Source organism: Triturus cristatus, chromosome 8, assembly GCF_964204655.1.
Source record: "Triturus cristatus chromosome 8, aTriCri1.1, whole genome shotgun sequence".
In the NCBI taxonomy this organism is placed as follows: domain Eukaryota; kingdom Metazoa; phylum Chordata; class Amphibia; order Caudata; family Salamandridae; genus Triturus; species Triturus cristatus.
Genome location: NC_140591.1, coordinates 1,095,858,259 through 1,095,879,080, shown reverse-complemented (window position 1 = coordinate 1,095,879,080; position 20,822 = coordinate 1,095,858,259). Strand labels below are relative to the sequence as shown.

Below are 20,822 nucleotides of genomic sequence, written 5' to 3'. Positions count from 1 at the left end.
GAAGAGGGGCGGGTTCAAGCCCCTCTTCTCCAAGTCATTAAATCTCCGACTTCCGGTTCTGCCTTCGGCAGACCGGCGGTCCTCGACCTAAAAAGGAGGGAAAGCAGCATAGGGCCCCTGTATAGGGTTTCATAGTTTTTTAGCTGAAATACAAAATAAATTATTTACCTTTAGTAAAGTATTTTCTGACAGATATAATCACTCTAAGAGAATACTCATAACACTGATGCCTGTGGCGGGGTTAAAATTTATGTTCTTGGGGATTTAGTATTCTTTTGGAACAGACTAATCTGATGTAAACGTACAGTTAAAAAATTCTGAAGACCCGTCCATAAACACGATTGCAGACATGCTTGAGTATGCTCTCTGGTGATAACCGACAACATGGGCAGGAATTAGTTTTATATTTAATCTTAGAAGATAGGTGCTCTGCAAATAATTATATTAAGGGAGACTGGTGATGCAGTTTCTTCTGAAATAAAGATGTTGTAAGAACCGACAAGACAGGGCAAAGCTTTCAGAGTCTCATTTACAGAAGAGAGAACAACTGAAAGATCTGAAAACAAACATGATCCTAAAGACATAAAATAATAAATATTTTCCTGTAAATCACAGTAGAGACAATATTTTCCAAACCAGAGTTCTGACCAACTCAAACATCAACTGTAGCTTCTTTAAGACATCCTCGCCCACTCAAAAACAACATGACAACGCACTAAAATTATGAGAACACATTTTGAGAAATATCTAGCAACAAATACTGTAAGTTATGATAAAACAGTGGCACTGTAGGCACTGCATGAACATATTGGTCTCCTTCGCAAGAAGGCTTTCTCTGATCTTTTGGGTTTGTTTGCAAGTTCATTTGAGGGTGCTGGGGAAAAGATGTCCAGATCTGAGTTTGAAGATGGTACATCAGTCCCTACTCAGTGGGGTTCTCCTTCTGGCTGGTGCGGAACAAGACATTCTACTTTAACACAGGGACTAGATTTGCCAATTCAATGTAAACAAGGATGGCCCTTCAAGGAGAGTTTTCCAATATTAACTGGTTTAAAATATGAAAAGCAAAAATATCACGATTTCTTTGCACTGTAAAATATCACAAAATACTTATAGACATTCTAGCATTGCGGATTCACCAGGAGTGGAAGGTAGAAATCTATACCTTCATAAAACCTGGAAAATTTAGAAAAACTTCAGGTATAAATTCCAGTTCAGCACATGGACATGGTTTCTGCTGGATTCAGTTGTTGGTATTTGGGTTTTCAAATGCCCACCTAACAGCTACAATTGCATTTTAGACTTGTTATTTATGTCCATTTCTATTAGTTAGTAATTTTAGGATTGGGTTTTTGAAAATAATTCACAAAAGTACACAAAGAATAGTTTTGGTAAGTCAATACAACTACTTTTATTTCTATCTATTGCAATCTATGAGCAATTTTTGTTCTAAATGTCGTTCTAATGAAACAAAGGATTGGGTTAGGATTAATTTTAGGGTAATGGTTAGACTGAATGTTACTGTGTTTGGTAAAGCATAATTTTAAGTTTGAGACTGATGTCAGGTTTAGGGCTTTAACATGGGTGCTAGGCTTCGGGAATTATTAAGAATTTTGATAGGGTTTGAGAAAAACAGATTTAGAATTAGGGCAAAGGGTTAAGAGCTACAATAATAATCAAAGACTTAAGGATAGGGTAAGTGACATGGTAGGTCGAATCAGAATAAAGCAAGAAAAAAACAATTTCATTGTGGAGGGTTTTATTTCAGCAACATTCCAGTGGTAGTCAACATTTTGATCAAAACATTTTGTGGGAGTTTGCTGTTAGGGACTTTCAGTATTGGCACTTCATTGACATGAAACTCTTTGCAGGGATCTGTAATTTCAGTAGCACAATGTCACCTTTTTTCCACTTTCAACATATACATTCCAATATCCAACTACTGATATACAGGAATCCAGCAACCGGCCACTGAAATATCCAAAGATTAATGAAGAGGCAATCACTGCTTTCCTATTTAGTAACCACTCATTTAACCTAGTATATAAACTAAATCTGTTTGATCTTACCAATTTGTGACTTTGATCTTCCTCGCTTTGCTTTGATCAGCAGTGCATCTGAAAGATAATTATCCTAGGAGAAAAAGAAAAACATATTAGCAATACGCTTTCTAATACGTAGACACGTACTCAGATGATTAGCTATCATCACGACGTGTTAACTTTTTAGTTTTTATAAATGTGATGTTACATGTGATGTTACATGTGGTATGGGCCTCGCTGCATTTTACCATGACTATTGTTATTGTACTGCAGGGCATGACAGTAGTTTGGAGCCTAGAATACAGACCTGGTAATACAAAGGTGGACCATGCAGAACACAGATCTCTCAGCTTTAAAATTAAGCATGCTCATGTATCACTTATTTTCTGTCCTTTCCTGTAGCTCACGGCAACAAGGGTACATCTCAAAAAAGAGGCTAGCATGAGCAGACCCATCTTCATAATAAAGAGGTACACAATTTACCCATGAAGGGGATGGGGCATGGCTAATGAGCCGAATGCTGAGCAGGTGTTGAGATCTGTATCTCCGACTTCAGTCTTTCTGGCATAAAGGTATACCAGACTCAGGATAGCTATTCCAATACAAAGTATGCTGAAATTCAGCTAGTTATAACATAGGTAGGAGATTAGACTAATTGGTTAGGTAGGTGCGATTAAATATGATCACAGTGTATTACTCGTTTATTTATTTTTGTCGGCTGTTACCAGGCCTCGAATAATCTACCCACCCACTCCATATAGAGAGTCAGATTTGATCAGGTCGAGCTATTTTTAGGAGCAACTGGTCCGTTCTGGCGAATGAACTTGACCTGGAAAGGAACAGGTGTGTGTTCTTTTCATTCAAGTAAGTGGACAAATGCAAGTTTGTCTTTTCACTAACTGTTGCTTATCTTGTCTTGGAAAATGGTGCTTACTTTTCTTTCTCTTACTGCAATTAGAGGATTTTGAAAAAGCGAGTTGTTTGACAATAACTGTGAAAGCTGTAGGTGGTCAGGTTTTCTTTCTAACACATCACATTTAAATAGCTTGTAAATAAATAGTGCAAATATTTCAACGTATATCAAGAATTACGAAAGCAAATGTTTTTTGAAATTCAGAAGTGGTATGCTATCAAAGATATAAATAAGGGCAAAAAATCAGAACACTTTACTTGGTGATGTGGAATGACAAATATTTGCAGAAACTCGATTTCCAAACATTGTTTCTACACTATATAGTTTTATCGGTAAAAAAAGGACAGTCTGCAATTCAGGCTTTAGCTACATATTTATTAAAAGTTTCAATTTTTTTAAAACATAATTTGATAAACATTCTTGCCCTCGCCTTTGTGACAATGCTGTTAATGAACTAAGAGGCAAGTAAGGGCTCATGCGTATCCTATATGGGGCTAGATTTGCATTATATATCGCGCAAAGGTTCAGTCTATTAAATCAAACAAAAGAGTTTTTTGTACAGCAGACATGCAGAACAAACATATTCGACGGTGGTATAATTTGCGATAAGGAAGGAAATGGTGGCTCAGTGAATTAAAATGTTTGCCTAGGATCACATAATTTGAAACCAGGGATTTGGTCAAGGGCAATACAGTGAGGTCAAGTAGATTATTTAAGTCACTAGACCTGCAGGTCTAGTAACTTTTTTATGATTGTTTGAGGCCTAGTTACTAATAATCTTGTCAAAAATTCTTACTCAGGAGGAGGAGCCAAGATGGCGACCGGAGCAGTCGCTTGAGCGCCCGGCTCCGTCGGCCCTTGGCCTCGGACTATCATCCTGATTCCTATCCTTGCCGATTTTCGAGGTGCAACGCGTGCGACGACGCGCTGACTGCGCCGCCGCTTTCCCGAAGTCTTAGCCCGCCCGGATGCCGGAGTTTTTGGTGCCTTTGTTCCCCGCCCTGGACCCTTGCTCTACTGTCGCCTCGGCCGGCCCCCTGGAATCGTTGCAGTCACCGGACCCGCTGGTGCAAATCTGAGCCCGAGGTCCCGATCCCGCCTCACGCCACGCACGGTCGCCAGAAGAGCCGGGAGGGAGACGCCCGGACACCTCCTGTACCCTGCATCTGATGGGCTGGAGCCAGAGGGTAAGCCCCGGTGTGGCGGGTCTCCTACCCCGCTCTGTGGACCACGCTGTAGAAGGCTGCAGACCCCCTTCTTCTATGGTCTAGTCGGCGGCAAAGAGAGCCTGAGGGAGGGGAAGAGACTGCTGGCTTTCACCTGTTGCGGCGCAGACCTGTTGGGAATTGCCTCCTTGTCACGATCCCCCCCCTGGCCACGGTACCGCTCAACGGTAAAACATGGCGCTGATTGCCTGCTCGCTGCTGGGGGGTGATGCTCCGGTCTCGCCCGCTGCCCGCTTCGCCCTCCCTCTACCAGACTCCAGCTCCCCAGTGCCGTCCCGGATTGCTGCCGTTGGGGGGACGCAGCTTCCGCTGACATACGGCTCCGTTCTGGCTGCCCTGCGGGACTTTCGTCTGCAATTGTGTGTCGGCTTGCAAACGCTGAGTGAGCGGTTCGACTCTACACTGTCGGCTGCGGGCCGTGAGCGCCCCGTTTGTGATCAACAAGACGTGAGTCTGCCAGTGCTGTGGTCCTCCTGCGGGGAAGCAACGACTGGGTATAACGGTGCTACACTGGTGTCTGCATTTGGCTTTCCCGGCGCTCAGGATCAATCGCTCTCCTGCTCAATGGCAGATACTTTGTTTCCCCGGTCATTGCTGCCTGCTTTGTTGTTGCCTGCCTCACCGTGCCCGCAGGAGTTTCCAGCTGAACTACACCTGGCGACCTCGAGGAACTGTTCACGGTGGCCTACGACTCCTTTTATGTGGAACTCATGTACTTTACAAGCCAGGTCTGGATTTTATATGGTGTGCAAGGGGACCTCAATAGATGATCGGCGGCCATTTTGTGACTCTACTTCTCCATCTTCTCCCAAGTGGCCATATTGTCTTTGTCTGTTCGGGATGCGGGGCATTCACGAGGGGGCGGGTCTAATCGTACGCCCGCGATCGGGCCAGGGCTAGATTACTTTCTATCATCATGGCTTCACGGCCGGGCTGGACTGGGACTGGAATTGTCTACTTATGTTGTGCGCACTCGTCGCGATCTGTCTGCCTTCATTTCCGTGGTGTTACATGCTATCTTCCCACGACCGCCTTTGGGTGTAGTGGGGTTTCAGTGTGTGGAGGCTTGGTTGGCCGGTGGTGTCGGGCGCTCCTGAGGATACGTGGGCTCCTCCCCGCCTCCTTTCTTCTTTCTTCTCTTAGTTTCTTTACTCTATTCCTACTTTCTCTCTCGTCTATATTTCGGGTTCATTGGGCGACAGGCACTATGCTGGGGGGGGGGTAGGCCATAGCCTCCGCATTGGTGTAGGGTGGGGGGGTAATTTACTGTTTCTTTTTTAGTTCTATGGGCCTCTTTCTTTCATGTCTCTGCGCTATACTTGTTTCGATTCGGGGTCCGGGTGTGGGGTGGATTGAGTGGGGGCGGCTTTTAGGGGGTGCGTATTTACTACTGTGATGATCCTGTTATCTAATTGCATCGCCTTACTGTATGAGATTTTCTATGGCTGTTTTAATGATGCTGCTGCTCTCCAGTGTATGAAGCCGACTTGCGGACTCGAATCTCCTTGTTTCTATCCTTTACTGACTTTTTTCCCGATAAAAATTTTTTTGAAAACCTTAAAAAAAAAAAAAAAAAAAAAAAAAAATTCTTACTCATATTATTTGTAGGAGAATAGCTTATAATGAAGCATCAAAGCCTGCTGCAACAGTTGTTAAAGACCCACACTTGAGTTACAAGCTTAAGCAGCAGTCAATGGTCTATAACAAAGGAGACATGCTTTATTTTACAGTGTAGCCCAAGCACGATGACTATAATGTAATAGAACATTCCACCCATGGGGAGAATAATATTCTGAAATAAAGAGGAAGAAACAAAAGGACAAGCATTGGAATTTTGTAGCAGGTTTGTACCAGCCATTATTAGCTCCAAGCCTCTCCAAATGTCTTCAGCTCCCAACATTACAATGTTCTAATAAATATTTTTTGGGGTAAAATACCAATATTAGGGTCTCTTGAGTTTAGAACAGGGCTCTGCATTTCACCTGTTGATGAGAGAGTCCCTCCCAGGTTTGCCTTACTCTTAACACACCCCTCACTGGGTGGGGTGAGAGACACTAGACAGTTTTACTTTTCTCCAAAAAAAAGGGTTACAGTTTCCTTTTGGGGCTTAGGAAGACTATCAGATGTGATGTTATTAATTACTGAAACATGACATTCAATGTATGTTTACAATACAGTACAAATAAAAAACTCAAGCAAATTGAATTTGAAAAAATCTCACCATTTTTTTAAATATTAATGTTGCCTCCTTTGAAGTCCAAACCCTTAGCTGCAAAAACATGAGGCCACATTGCTAGAAAAATTCCAAAAGCTGAACTAACGATAACAGTTTTATATTTTTCAAAACGATATTCAACATAATAGGTTCTATGTAAATATTTACAATACTGTGCATGAATATATGACACAATGCACATCTCCAACAAACTGAGACTACTCATTGATATCAGTAGTCTCCAAACACAAGTATTTTAATAAAAAATGTATATTGAATACTTTTCAGATAGCAAGGAGCATAGCTGTCACTGGAAGTCTTAAAATCAACCCAAAAAAATGTGTATCTAAGTTAATTAATCTAGTTAATTTAAACCGTTACTTGTCTGTTTAGAAGCAAGACAATTGTTTTCTCAAAGATTGGAAACACAGCTGGAATGTTATAACTGATATTTTAAGTATTTAAATTTCTGTTCCAATCTATTTTAACCATACTCCATAATTTCTCATTTTTCCCCGATATGTAAAATGAAGGAGCCCATTATGATGGCGGGTGGACTTTGTCCGACCGCCACCGTAAAGGTAAACGGGACCGAACGCCAGAGGTGAGGCAGTCCCGCTATGCCAATTAGGATGCCCCCCACCCTGGCGGTCGCATCCTGCATATTATGCATTGTGGCGGGCAGTGCTGTCAGCAGCACCCGCCTTAATGCACAATATGCATGTTGTGCATTGGCATGCACAACGTGACAGGCACCACGTGGTGCCTGCCACCTTGTGCATGCTGAAGAAGGGGGGGACCATAGGTACCCCCCAAGTGCACCCCCCAACACCCTGGGGGCCCACAACGGGCCCCCAATTTCAAAGACCGCTTGCCTTTCCATGGCGGAGTCTCGCTATGGAAAGGACTTTCTCCGCATGCATCATAAGCCACCATATTAACTGCATTTTCCGCCCAGCCGGCAATCCGACCGGCGGAAAAGCGGCAGACGGTCTTTCCGTCCGCCGCGGTGCCCCTCGCCATACTAATATGGCGGGGGTGTCACAGGGACATTTGGCGGGAGGATCGTGATCATAATAAGCCCCTAAGTGTTTAATTGTATTAATGAATAGAATAAACCATCTTCTAAATAAATTGATGAATAAAACAAAATAGTTGTATTTAATCTGCGAGTCACAGGTTCAGATTACAGCAAAAGAGCTCCATGGATCAATGCACCTACTCCTGAGATCTGCATGTAATGCTCCTGTTATATGTCAAGACTGCGGACACTTGATGCTCACAGTACTACCACATCATCTGCTGCACGGGAGCAGCTGGTTTGGTTTTAACAGATATCATGCAAGAAACAATAAGACCATAGCTGAATTTGAGAAGGGATGCCAATGCTGCAAAATCGTATCCACCGCCCTTGTCACATGTGAAGGGGCGAATACCGAACTCTCTTCCTTATTCAATGCCCGATCATAAATTAAATGTATGCTTATGTGTTCTTTCCAACTGTGACTGCAATGATTGCATGGTAGCAAGGGTAGATCAGCACTTTACATGTGTCCAAAAAACAGCATAGACATAGCACCTGGACGACTTATGCTTCCATCAGTACTTAGATTCATACCAATACAAAACTGTACATTCTACACAAACTGAACACTACACACGCATCCCACAAAATGCAGACATGCCAGCCACATATTGAGACATATAGGGGTTCAACACCACCACTTACCACAAGAAAACAACATAAGAGAATTAATATCAATATGCCATGCATTACCAATGAACCCCTGGATTTCAGTGAAACATCAAGAAAATTCTTTCACTTTGAAGAGTGTCAGGTTGAAGATGTCTGATAAACAGTCACTGAATTGACATCAAATGTATGAAATGCCACAAAGGGGTAGCACATCTGTGCTCTTATTACCCTGTACTGTATTCACACCGCTTATCGCAATGGGCAAGACCGACCCTAGACAGTCTAAGCTCCCCTTCGAAAACAAGCGCCAAACCCGCACAAATGATACAGGAGCCGAGCCGGACACTGCTCAGGGAGCCAATGACCCCATGGAGCAGCAGGAGGAAGACCTGCATTCCATATTACTAGACACGCGCTCAATTATCAAAACTATTGATAATAAGATCGATGCGCTGGCCTCGAGCCTGGACAGGGTCAAGAAGCGCGTGGATGTTCACGAAGGCTGCCTTGATACACTAGAGAACAGACTTTCAGATACCCAGGACTTTCAAGCAGAATCCAAAGTACAAATACTCAATATGGAAAAAGTGCTGGCAGTAATTAAGGCAAATAATTTGGACTTAGAGGCGTGCTCTTGGCGCAATAACCTCAGAATTATTGGCCTGCCAGAATCCACTGCAATCTTGAAAATGGAACCATACATAGAAAACCTGTTACGAGATTTGTTTGGGCCAGCACTCTCATCGGTCATGATCGTCACGCGTGCCCACCGCTCACTGGGCCCTAGGCCTCCGGCTGGCGCTACACCACGTCCAATAATAGCATGTCTTCTGAATTACAGAGACGTGATTCTTAGGGCAGCCAGGGACAAAGGCCCCATAAATCATCAGGGGAATTCCCTCTCCTTTTTTCCAGACTACACCCCTACTGTTCAGGCCGCACGCAGAGAGTTCACGCCAGCAAAACGAATCCTACAAAATGCATCCATACCGTATGCAATGCTATACCCAGCCAAACTAAAAATCACACACGAAGGACAATCACAATTCTTCACTGACGCTAAGGCAGCCCTAAAGTATACCAAGCACAAATGTGCCAGAAAGTCGCCTCCTCGCTCCTCCTAACAAACTGCATCAGAACAGAACTTGAGCAATAATGACTGACATGTTTATCAGGCAGTTGTCTGTTAAGTCACACATGATTGTATGCATTTGCATTAGCTACGATAATCTTGCTCGTTATGCCTGTCATAGTAAGATGTAACTCACCTTTCATAGTCTCAAAATGTTGAAAGTTTCACATTTGGCAGATTCCTTTAATATTTTACAGCCTGGCCACCTTGCCACTAGGCAGGTACTTGCCTGTGTCCCAAGCCCCACAGGGAGATCTCCCATGTGCTTTTGCTTTTTTGTTAAAGGGCTATTGCAGGGGGTGGGTGGGAGGCCATAAGACACAACCTAATTGGGAGGTTGGTGTAGGTGGGACAGGGTGTTTACAGCATACTCAGACACACAGTTATCAACTGCACAGTATTTGCATATGGTAAATTGCATCTTGGGTTCTTTAATAGTCAGGTCAGCATCTCGTCTAAATATTGGGGACAGACCAATGACACCATCTAATTGTTCCTTTGCTGTTGCTCCAATGTGCGTTCTTCCTACACAAACAACTCATAATACAACATTCCTGCTGAGGCATGACTGATACTAAATTCCTCACATGGAATGTAAGAGGACTTAACGATTTTAAGAAATCAAGGTTAATACATGCATACTTAAGCAGTCATCGCATAGATGTGTGCTTCCTCAAGAAACTCACTTGAAATACGCTACTGACCCTAAACTGCACAACAGATACTAGGGGGAGATACACTCAGACTCGTACTCTAATTGCGCAAGAGGGGTCTCGATACTGATCAACCACCCATACACAGATAGACCCAGACGTGCGCTATGGTATTTTAACTGATAATCTCATGTCAACACATGTCACTCTAGTTGCCATTTACGGGCCAAGTGTGGATGACAATTCTTCCTCACTGTATGGGCTAAGGTACTGGCAGCGGGTCATTTGGGGTGGGGATTTCAATGCCACACTTAACAACGACTGGGATAGGGTTGGGGCCCCTCGCAACCCACATTTTAAGCAGTTAAACACTATCATCCTGGACCACTCTCATTGATATTTGTCGTGGCAGACATACAGACACTAGAGAAGGTAAATGTATCACCTCACACCACAGCGCCTGGTACAGACTGGACTATTGGCTTGTAATCAGGAAGGGGGGGACACGAGAGCTGGTTGTTTAAAGAGGTCCTGTTCTAATGCTCCCGGGGGTCTACATAGGAAAAGACAGGTAAGAGCAGTTCCTCTAAATGGCCAATTTGGAAAAGATAGTAATGATTAATCTGATCTGAGAAGGGAAAATTCAATTTCAGATCTTGTTGCCCTCACACACCTGTTAGGGTGTCATGCTTCATCATTGGGCGTGCTCCTCGTCGGACCGGCGCTGCAATGTCCGACGGGCCTGGTGGCATCTTTATCGGAGATCTTTTGATCTGAGAACGCCGTTTTGTGTGAAGACCATGTGAATGATTGTGGAGGGTAATAACTCCTAAGAATGTGGGGATTCGAAAGGATTAAAATAGGCCCTTGCCCCTCAGTAGTTTTAATTAGGTTAGGTAGGGCTGGGACTAGGTAAAACCAGGGAGGCTACTCAGGTGATTCTAGGTATCAGGGTAGCCTATAGTTGACAGAGGTCAACATGTTTCGTGTCATGGATGCTCAAGTTCGAGCGACACTTCTTCAGGACCGTGGGACCAATAATCAGTACATATACCACAGTTTCTTATAACGGGGTACTTGAGGTCAACCACATGTAAAGCTGAACCTAAGTATGGTACAGAATAAATGGCTCCGCCTATACAGAGGGAGACAAAAAAATATAGAGGACAAGCATAAGCCACCCAATAGTAGCTTAGTCAAGAGTTAAGGGTCCAAACGTCATTTTGAGGTGTCAATTATCTCCTTCAAAGGACCATGATTTCTACTCTAAATAACGAACTCGTTAGAGAGAGGACATTAAAAATTTTTAACTAGTACATATAAAACACAACTAAATATACTCAAGCAGTGATAAACGACTCAATTCTCCTTAAAATTATCAATAGATTTTCACAAGAAAATTTCAGAATATCGATCTTACCTCAGAGTGAGGGGTTCAGAGCTTCATAGGTAAAGGAGTAGCAACCGGACCACTGGAACGGTCCCACTATGGCAAAGATATAAGCATCGCAAAATAACATGCTGTACAACATGTGAATGAAATACTCTATCTCTATTAAGAGCGTGAGATGTGTTGCTCAAGGTGGTCAATATGCTACTTAGTGCCGATCGGCTCTCTCCTCACATCGGGAATAATGTGAAGTGCTGTGGGCTAAGTAGTCTAGTACACTGTGGTAATGGTTGGTGTCCAGAATGACGATGGTGATAATCATGGAAATCCATGGCTGTGGAATAACATAATGTGACAAGGGCCGCCGCGGTGGGATGTAATAGCACACACTCGTACAAATTAAAAATATATAATCTAGATCGTGACAAAATCCGATCTCTATCAATTAAACCTGACACGATACACGAGGTTGATGGGAGGTGTGTAATATATCGTGGTGATCCTCCGTCTATAAGTGCATAGTAATTTTCTAATTCGTGAATACCAGTGGTTGCCCAGCTCCTTAAGGGTAGCGTGTTATGGCCAAACAAGTGTGGGCAGAACAGACCCATAAATCGAGTGCGTGGTGCTCGTATCCACCCATGGCTAGAGTTCCGGTCGGGACTCAGTGGCGATCATATTACATACAGTGAGCGTAGTCGAAGACTTACCCAAACGCTGGCGGGGGGCAGGCCAAAACAGGACGTGTCTGCTCCTCACCTGAATATTACCGGTGTCGGGTTCACTTCCTGTATTTAACCTAAGGTCAATTGCGTGGTCTCGCGAGACTACGGAGGGCGCCATTTTGTCCCAGGAGTGGTGCCTGACCTTGGATATCGAAGCCCTATTTCGAGCTGGTTGGTGTGGTACGGGGAAGATATACATGTTGAAATACAACGTTATATCTTGATAGACTGTTATATTAGGAAAGAAATTATCGATTTTCACGGATTTGGATACTGAAACTGGCATATTGCAAACCCAATAGTGATAAAGGTTACTGAACGTTATTAGTAGCCATATATTCATCAGTAAACCCACGTAGAACCCAGATCGTGCTCTCCCTTACAGAGGTTGCAGGGTGTCTAATCAGGAAATGTTACATCACTGTCCAGGGCAGAAATGTAATTTAGTGTAAAAACATAATTTATGTGTAAACAACACCAGGTATGGTTCGGTGATGACAACCAAGGAGTATGAACATGTTTATATATATGTTAGTTCTATGTGTATATAGAGACAGGAGTAATATGATACCATTAGAGGCCTTGCACCACCGTCTTGTTAGTGGAGGTGTGGTACTGACAGAGCCATGTATAGTAGGTGTATTATCACGTTAGTTCTGTCCATGGAATTTCGTCGTTAAGACCCCTTTCTTGTGCGGATAAGCGAAAAATCCATCTCTGTTCAGTTTCAAAAAGTTTTTCCTGAGACCATGAGGGGTTACTTTCAATCACGGTCCATTGTAAATCATTGTGTCCATGCGGGTGAGTGAGGTAGTGTGTACTCAATTTTGTCGTGGACCTTCCACACCGTATATTGCTGCGGTGTTCCATAATTCTTGTCTTTACTGGGCGTGTTGTCATGCCGACGTATCTTAATTTGCAGGGGCAAGTAATTAAATAGACGCAATTATTGGAGTTGCAGTTAGTATGATTTTTCTGAGTCCAGACTTTGCCTGCTTCAAGAGTAAGTTCTTTTGTTGCCTTGGTAAGGTCACACACTCCGCATTGTCCGCAAGGATAATGTCCACGTACGGGATCCATATCCCACAGGGTCCTTTGTTTTGTTTGTTTTCCAATCTTAGGACGAGTATGTACTATGATGTCACGTAGGTTGCTAGTGCGTTTGTTCGCAAATCTTGGAGGCGATAAAGCCACTTCTCCCGTAGTCAGGATCTTCCAGTTCTTTTTTATGATCTTCTGGATCATATTAGATTCTGGTGTGAACGTTGTCACGCATGTCAGTGACTCATCGGTGAGTTTAATTTTAGGTTCCAGCAGAGATTCTCGGTTGTTGTTGAGTGCTCGTTTGTTTGATCTTTTTACAATAGATGTGGGGTAGTCGCGAGTCTTTAGTTGGTGACTGAGAATAGCTGCTTCCTTTTTGTAATCGCTGATTTTTTCGCAGTTTCTGCGAAGACGGAGGAACTGTCCAAAGGGAAGGTTGTCCCTTAAGGCTTTTGGATGATAGCTTCCATATAGTAATAAGCTATTCCGATCTGTTGGTTTTTTAAAAGTCTTGGTTGATAACCCACCATCTTGTAAAGTTATGGTCAGGTCTAGGAAGGGGATCTCTGTGGATGAAACAGAACGGGTGAACTTCAAATATGGGTCCAGGGAGTTGACCCATATGAAGAATCTGTCACACGTCTCACTATCACCTTTCCATAGGATCAGGATGTCGTCTATGTAGCGTCTCCACAATACAATGTTGTCACGAAAGATGTTATCTGTCATGTGAAGATGTTCGAAATTAGCTACATAGAGACAGGCCAGGCTTGGAGCAAAGGTGCTGCCCATACAAGTACCTTGGGTTTGGTGGAAGAACTGGTCTTTGAATTGGAAGTAGCTCTCACACATAGCTATTGTTGCGCACTCCATGATGAACGACACTGGTGTAGTAGAGGTCCAATCTTCTTTACGAAGAAGTTCTTCAATCACTCTAAGGGTTTCAGTTTGAGGGATATTTGTATAGAGTGCCTCCACGTCCAATGTCATAAGGAGATCCACTTGATTGTTGGTATTGAACTCGGATATGAGATTCAGAACATCCCTGGTGTCCTGTAGGTACGATGGTATACGTTTCACCAGCGGACGGAGAAAATGATCACAAAATTTGCTGAGGGGTTCTAATACTGAGCCGATCCCTGATACTATAGGGCGTCCAGGGGGTGGGTTCTGACCTTTGTGAATCTTGGGAAGCGTGTAAAACGCTGGTATGCGTGGTTGTGAGTTCACAAGGAAGGCGGCCTCGTTTTTAGAAATCCAGCCCTGAGTTTCTGCAGATTCCACGATAGATTTTATCCTCGTCATCAGCTTCCCTGTTGGGTCCGCCGTTATTCTCTTGTAGTACTTCTCTTGTGAGAGTTGGCGTAGGCACTCATTGTCGTAATCTGTAGTGTTCATTAAGACAATGGCACCACCCTTGTCTGCCGGTTTTATTGTAATGGTGGGGTCTTCATTAAGGGTCTTTATGGCCTCTCTCTCGGCTTTAGGAAAGTTGTCGTAGTGTGACCTTGTGGGAATGTTATTCATTTCTTTCAAAACTGCTTGTTCAAAGGTTAACACCTCTGGAGGAACCATCCCATCATGTGGTGTAAATGTTGATGGTGGACGCAGGCCTGAATCCATGGATTCCTGGGGGTTCTTGTCTTGAAAGAAGGCCCTTAGGCGTATCTTTCTAAAGAAGTTGTGGAGTTCTTTGTGCTGGAGAAAGTGGTCCACACGTGGAGTGGGTACAAATCCTAGACCCCTATTTAGAACTTTTATTTCAGTGGGTGTTAGATTTTTGTCTGATAAATTGACCACTAGGTTTTGTTGTTCTTCCTGCTCCTCAACTCCATTCGTTCTTGTTGTTGGGGAATGGGTTGGTCCTGCCATTGGACTTGTTTCGATTGACCGTCTCGTCTTCTGCCTCTTCCCCTGCCCCGGCCTCTTCCTAAAAAAGGCTGTTGGTTCTGGTTGAAGTGGTAAATGGGTGCAGGCATGTGGTACATAGGATTCCATGGTGGTTGTTGACCATAGAAGGGATTCATTGGGTATCCATACATGGGTGGTGGTGGTTGTCCCCAATTCTTCTTCAAGCTGGAACGACTTTCATTGCTTGATGTACTGCTATTAGAGTTGTAGCGTGGTCTGCTCTCTACCGAACTGCCATCTGAGGAGTCTTCGCCAGTTGGCGCTTGGTAATCCTCCTTTATATAGGGGTACACTTTCTCCTTGTCGAATCTCTTTATATCTTTCTGCAGTTTCGTGATTTTCTGTCGCATAAGATGATTCTTGTGGTCATCTATTTCAGCATTAATTTCTGATAGTCTACTTTTGTAAGCGGTGATGTTAATGGAGGCTTTTAAGTTGTTTTCCGCGATGGTGATTTCAATAAGTAGTTTGTCAGCCAAACGTTTTGCAGTGTTAATGATCAGGATCAACCAGTCCCTGGTGCACTTCCAAGCCACCAGGGACCATTCTTTTCTGAACCCAATGTCTTCCAGGAAGATTCTAGGAGCGTTAGTGACCAGTAGGCCGTTCGGGGCGATGTTTGCCCTTAAGTATTCTGTCATCATTGCACCATGAAGTGCAATCTTGGTCTGTAATTTCTTCTGATTTGTAATAGAATTCCAATCTTCAGTAGTGCTGCAAGAAGGCGTGCTGCTGTCAGTTTGTAGTAGGGAGGGAGCCCGTAGGATTTCCGACACCATGTCGTCAGAAAAACTTAGCCCATGATTATCCATGGTGAGGTGTTGAGGGTTTTTTTCGGAACGTTGGGAATCGGGAATATGTTTCTGCTTGAGACTTAGAGTGAATGATAGTACAGAGTCAGATGTGGGATTAATTCAATTGTAAGAATAATTAAGTCCCTCGGCAATGATGCCGTGCATAAGCATGTAATCAGGAAGGGGGGGACACGAGAGCTGGTTGTTTAAAGAGGTCCTGTTCTAATGCTCCCGGGGGTCTACATAGGAAAAGACAGGTAAGAGCAGTTCCTCTAAATGGCCAATTTGGAAAAGATAGTAATGATTAATCTGATCTGAGAAGGGAAAATTCAATTTCAGATCTTGTTGCCCTCACACACCTGTTAGGGTGTCATGCTTCATCATTGGGCGTGCTCCTCGTCGGACCGGCGCTGCAATGTCCGACGGGCCTGGTGGCATCTTTATCGGAGATCTTTTGATCTGAGAACGCCGTTTTGTGTGAAGACCATGTGAATGATTGTGGAGGGTAATAACTCCTAAGAATGTGGGGATTCGAAAGGATTAAAATAGGCCCTTGCCCCTCAGTAGTTTTAATTAGGTTAGGTAGGGCTGGGACTAGGTAAAACCAGGGAGGCTACTCAGGTGATTCTAGGTATCAGGGTAGCCTATAGTTGACAGAGGTCAACATGTTTCGTGTCATGGATGCTCAAGTTCGAGCGACACTTCTTCAGGACCGTGGGACCAATAATCAGTACATATACCACAGTTTCTTATAACGGGGTACTTGAGGTCAACCACATGTAAAGCTGAACCTAAGTATGGTACAGAATAAATGGCTCCGCCTATACAGAGGGAGACAAAAAAATATAGAGGACAAGCATAAGCCACCCAATAGTAGCTTAGTCAAGAGTTAAGGGTCCAAACGTCATTTTGAGGTGTCAATTATCTCCTTCAAAGGACCATGATTTCTACTCTAAATAACGAACTCGTTAGAGAGAGGACATTAAAATTTTTTAACTAGTACATATAAAACACAACTAAATATACTCAAGCAGTGATAAACGACTCAATTCTCCTTAAAATTATCAATAGATTTTCACAAGAAAATTTCAGAATATCGATCTTACCTCAGAGTGAGGGGTTCAGAGCTTCATAGGTAAAGGAGTAGCAACCGGACCACTGGAACGGTCCCACTATGGCAAAGATATAAGCATCGCAAAATAACATGCTGTACAACATGTGAATGAAATACTCTATCTCTATTAAGAGCGTGAGATGTGTTGCTCAAGGTGGTCAATATGCTACTTAGTGCCGATCGGCTCTCTCCTCACATCGGGAATAATGTGAAGTGCTGTGGGCTAAGTAGTCTAGTACACTGTGGTAATGGTTGGTGTCCAGAATGACGATGGTGATAATCATGGAAATCCATGGCTGTGGAATAACATAATGTGACAAGGGCCGCCGCGGTGGGATGTAATAGCACACACTCGTACAAATTAAAAATATATAATCTAGATCGTGACAAAATCCGATCTCTATCAATTAAACCTGACACGATACACGAGGTTGATGGGAGGTGTGTAATATATCGTGGTGATCCTCCGTCTATAAGTGCATAGTAATTTTCTAATTCGTGAATACCAGTGGTTGCCCAGCTCCTTAAGGGTAGCGTGTTATGGCCAAACAAGTGTGGGCAGAACAGACCCATAAATCGAGTGCGTGGTGCTCGTATCCACCCATGGCTAGAGTTCCGGTCGGGACTCAGTGGCGATCATATTACATACAGTGAGCGTAGTCGAAGACTTACCCAAACGCTGGCGGGGGGCAGGCCAAAACAGGACGTGTCTGCTCCTCACCTGAATATTACCGGTGTCGGGTTCACTTCCTGTATTTAACTCTAGCCATGGGTGGATACGAGCACCACGCACTCGATTTATGGGTCTGTTCTGCCCACACTTGTTTGGCCATAACACGCTACCCTTAAGGAGCTGGGCAACCACTGGTATTCACGAATTAGAAAATTACTATGCACTTATAGACGGAGGATCACCACGATATATTACACACCTCCCATCAACCTCGTGTATCGTGTCAGGTTTAATTGATAGAGATCGGATTTTGTCACGATCTAGATTATATATTTTTAATTTGTACGAGTGTGTGCTATTACATCCCACCGCGGCGGCCCTTGTCACATTATGTTATTCCACAGCCATGGATTTCCATGATTATCACCATCGTCATTCTGGACACCAACCATTACCACAGTGTACTAGACTACTTAGCCCACAGCACTTCACATTATTCCCGATGTGAGGAGAGAGCCGATCGGCACTAAGTAGCATATTGACCACCTTGAGCAACACATCTCACGCTCTTAATAGAGATAGAGTATTTCATTCACATGTTGTACAGCATGTTATTTTGCGATGCTTATATCTTTGCCATAGTGGGACCGTTCCAGTGGTCCGGTTGCTACTCCTTTACCTATGAAGCTCTGAACCCCTCACTCTGAGGTAAGATCGATATTCTGAAATTTTCTTGTGAAAATCTATTGATAATTTTAAGGAGAATTGAGTCGTTTATCACTGCTTGAGTATATTTAGTTGTGTTTTATATGTACTAGTTAAAAAATTTTAATGTCCTCTCTCTAACGAGTTCGTTATTTAGAGTAGAAATCATGGTCCTTTGAAGGAGATAATTGACACCTCAAAATGACGTTTGGACCCTTAACTCTTGACTAAGCTACTATTGGGTGGCTTATGCTTGTCCTCTATATTTTTTTGTCTCCCTCTGTATAGGCGGAGCCATTTATTCTGTACCATACTTAGGTTCAGCTTTACATGTGGTTGACCTCAAGTACCCCGTTATAAGAAACTGTGGTATATGTACTGATTATTGGTCCCACGGTCCTGAAGAAGTGTCGCTCGAACTTGAGCATCCATGACACGAAACATGTTGACCTCTGTCAACTATAGGCTACCCTGATACCTAGAATCACCTGAGTAGCCTCCCTGGTTTTACCTAGTCCCAGCCCTACCTAACCTAATTAAAACTACTGAGGGGCAAGGGCCTATTTTAATCCTTTCGAATCCCCACATTCTTAGGAGTTATTACCCTCCACAATCATTCACATGGTCTTCACACAAAACGGCGTTCTCAGATCAAAAGATCTCCGATAAAGATGCCACCAGGCCCGTCGGACATTGCAGCGCCGGTCCGACGAGGAGCACGCCCAATGATGAAGCATGACACCCTAACAGGTGTGTGAGGGCAACAAGATCTGAAATTGAATTTTGGACTATTGGCTTGTCACAAGTGATATTGCATCCTGGACCATAGAAGTATTGCACCTGCCGCGCACGCTATCCGACCATGTCCCAGTGGTACTGTGCTGGATGATACCGCAAACATTACCCCGCACGTTCAGCTGGCGTCTTCAACCACACGCTCTCTTGGATACTGCATTTAGAGAAGAGGTTAGAATTTAAACCACCCAGTTCTTTTCTACAAATGAAGGGTCAGTGGACTCTCCCTCAACCCTGTGGGACGCCTTCAAGGCCGTAATAAGAGGGCCCTGCATCTCTAAGCAATCCGAGGTGCTGAAATCTATTAGAGCAACTCTAGCAAAACTAGAACATGAAATCAAATCCACTGAGCTGCTGTTTTTTCAGTCTGGAGAATCCAAGTACCTGGCATCTATACTGGAGACAATCTCAGAATTTGAGGCGGAGGCAGACAGATAGGCCCGTTTCCTGGGGAAAAACGCGAGAGCACGTAGTTATGGAGAGGGCGACAGGCGGGTAAAACCCTTGCCAATGCACTTAAACAACTCATCTCCCACTTTCATAGTCGGGTTGCTGGATGAAAATGTATCCCCATCAGAGGGCAAGAAGCCACACATGGGTATCTCACCAGATTCTACTCCTCATTATACACAGCCACGCAAAGCGCACCTCACCCTGAACTCGGAGAGTACCTAGACTCAATTGAACTACTCTGGCTCAGCAAAGCCCACAGAGAGTACTTAGACGAACCTTTTTCAGTTGATGACATAACACGGGTCATCAGCAGTTTGCCGGGCGAGAAGGCACCTGGGCTTGATGGGCTAACCACCACATTTTATAAGACATACGTGGAAGAGCTGGCGCCTCGATTGCTCGATGTATATCAAGAATCGTTAGAACAGGGTATCCTGCCACCAACTATGCGAGAGGCAGTGATTATTTCAAATTTAAAACTGGACAAGAAAACAAATCTTTGTGACTCATATAGACCCCTTTCCTTAATTAAGGTTGATGCAAAGATCCTAGCCAAATTAATTGCCAACAGGTTGCAGCCGCTCCTACCGCGTATTGCCAGGGCAGACCAATCTGGATTTATTCCGGGCATGTCAACAGCTCATAATTTGCGCACCTTTTTTGCCACTGTTCACCAAATAGACCCCCAATTGCCGGCCATTGAAGTGTTTCTTGACGCAACCAAGGCGGTCGACTACCTGGAATGGCCGTTCTTATTTACTATATTATCCAGGATGGGATTCAGTCCTAATTTTATTAAACTAGTCAGCTTGCTCTATACTAAACCCACAGCCCGCCTCGAAGCAAATGGCCTTATATATCGGAGCCATTTTTCATAACCCATGGCATTAGACAAGGGTGCCCATTCTTGCCGCTGCTATTTGCAGTGGCGATGGAGCCCTTGGCCGCCAGAGTCCGTCAGCACCATACCATTCGTGGCCTGGGATTCACAGATAGGAGTCTTATAATCTCAATGTATGCTGACGATATTACGTTATATATTTGTAAACCAGATGATAATCTGACCCCGTACTGCAGGAAGTTCTCCGATATGGTGGAATGTCTGGCATAAAAATAAACTGGTCCAAATCTTCCATTTTACCACTAACCGCAGCCCCATTAAAAACTGAATTGGAATTTCCGCTTACATGGGCAGATGGGGCTGTTAAGTACCTAGGTGTGTGGCTAAGCAGAGATTTACAGGACATTTGGCGTTTGAACTTTGGCAAACTGCTGGATTGGCTGGAGCGCAAATTGAAGCTCTGGGCTGCTCTGCTGCTTTCATTGGCTGGCAGAATTGCC

General features: G+C 43.8%; 1 protein-coding gene across 1 annotated transcript in view; it reads right to left on the bottom strand.

Annotated features, from left to right (window-relative positions):
• CCDC138 (coiled-coil domain containing 138) overlaps nucleotides 1–20,822 on the bottom strand; it is a 252,752-nt gene that overhangs the window by 149,140 nt on the left and 82,790 nt on the right. Inside the window, exon 2 of the mRNA XM_085622639.1 lies at nucleotides 2,070–2,133. Coding sequence (XP_085478765.1) covers nucleotides 2,070–2,133 — 64 coding nt within the window. The remainder of the gene's footprint in view (nucleotides 1–2,069; nucleotides 2,134–20,822) is intronic.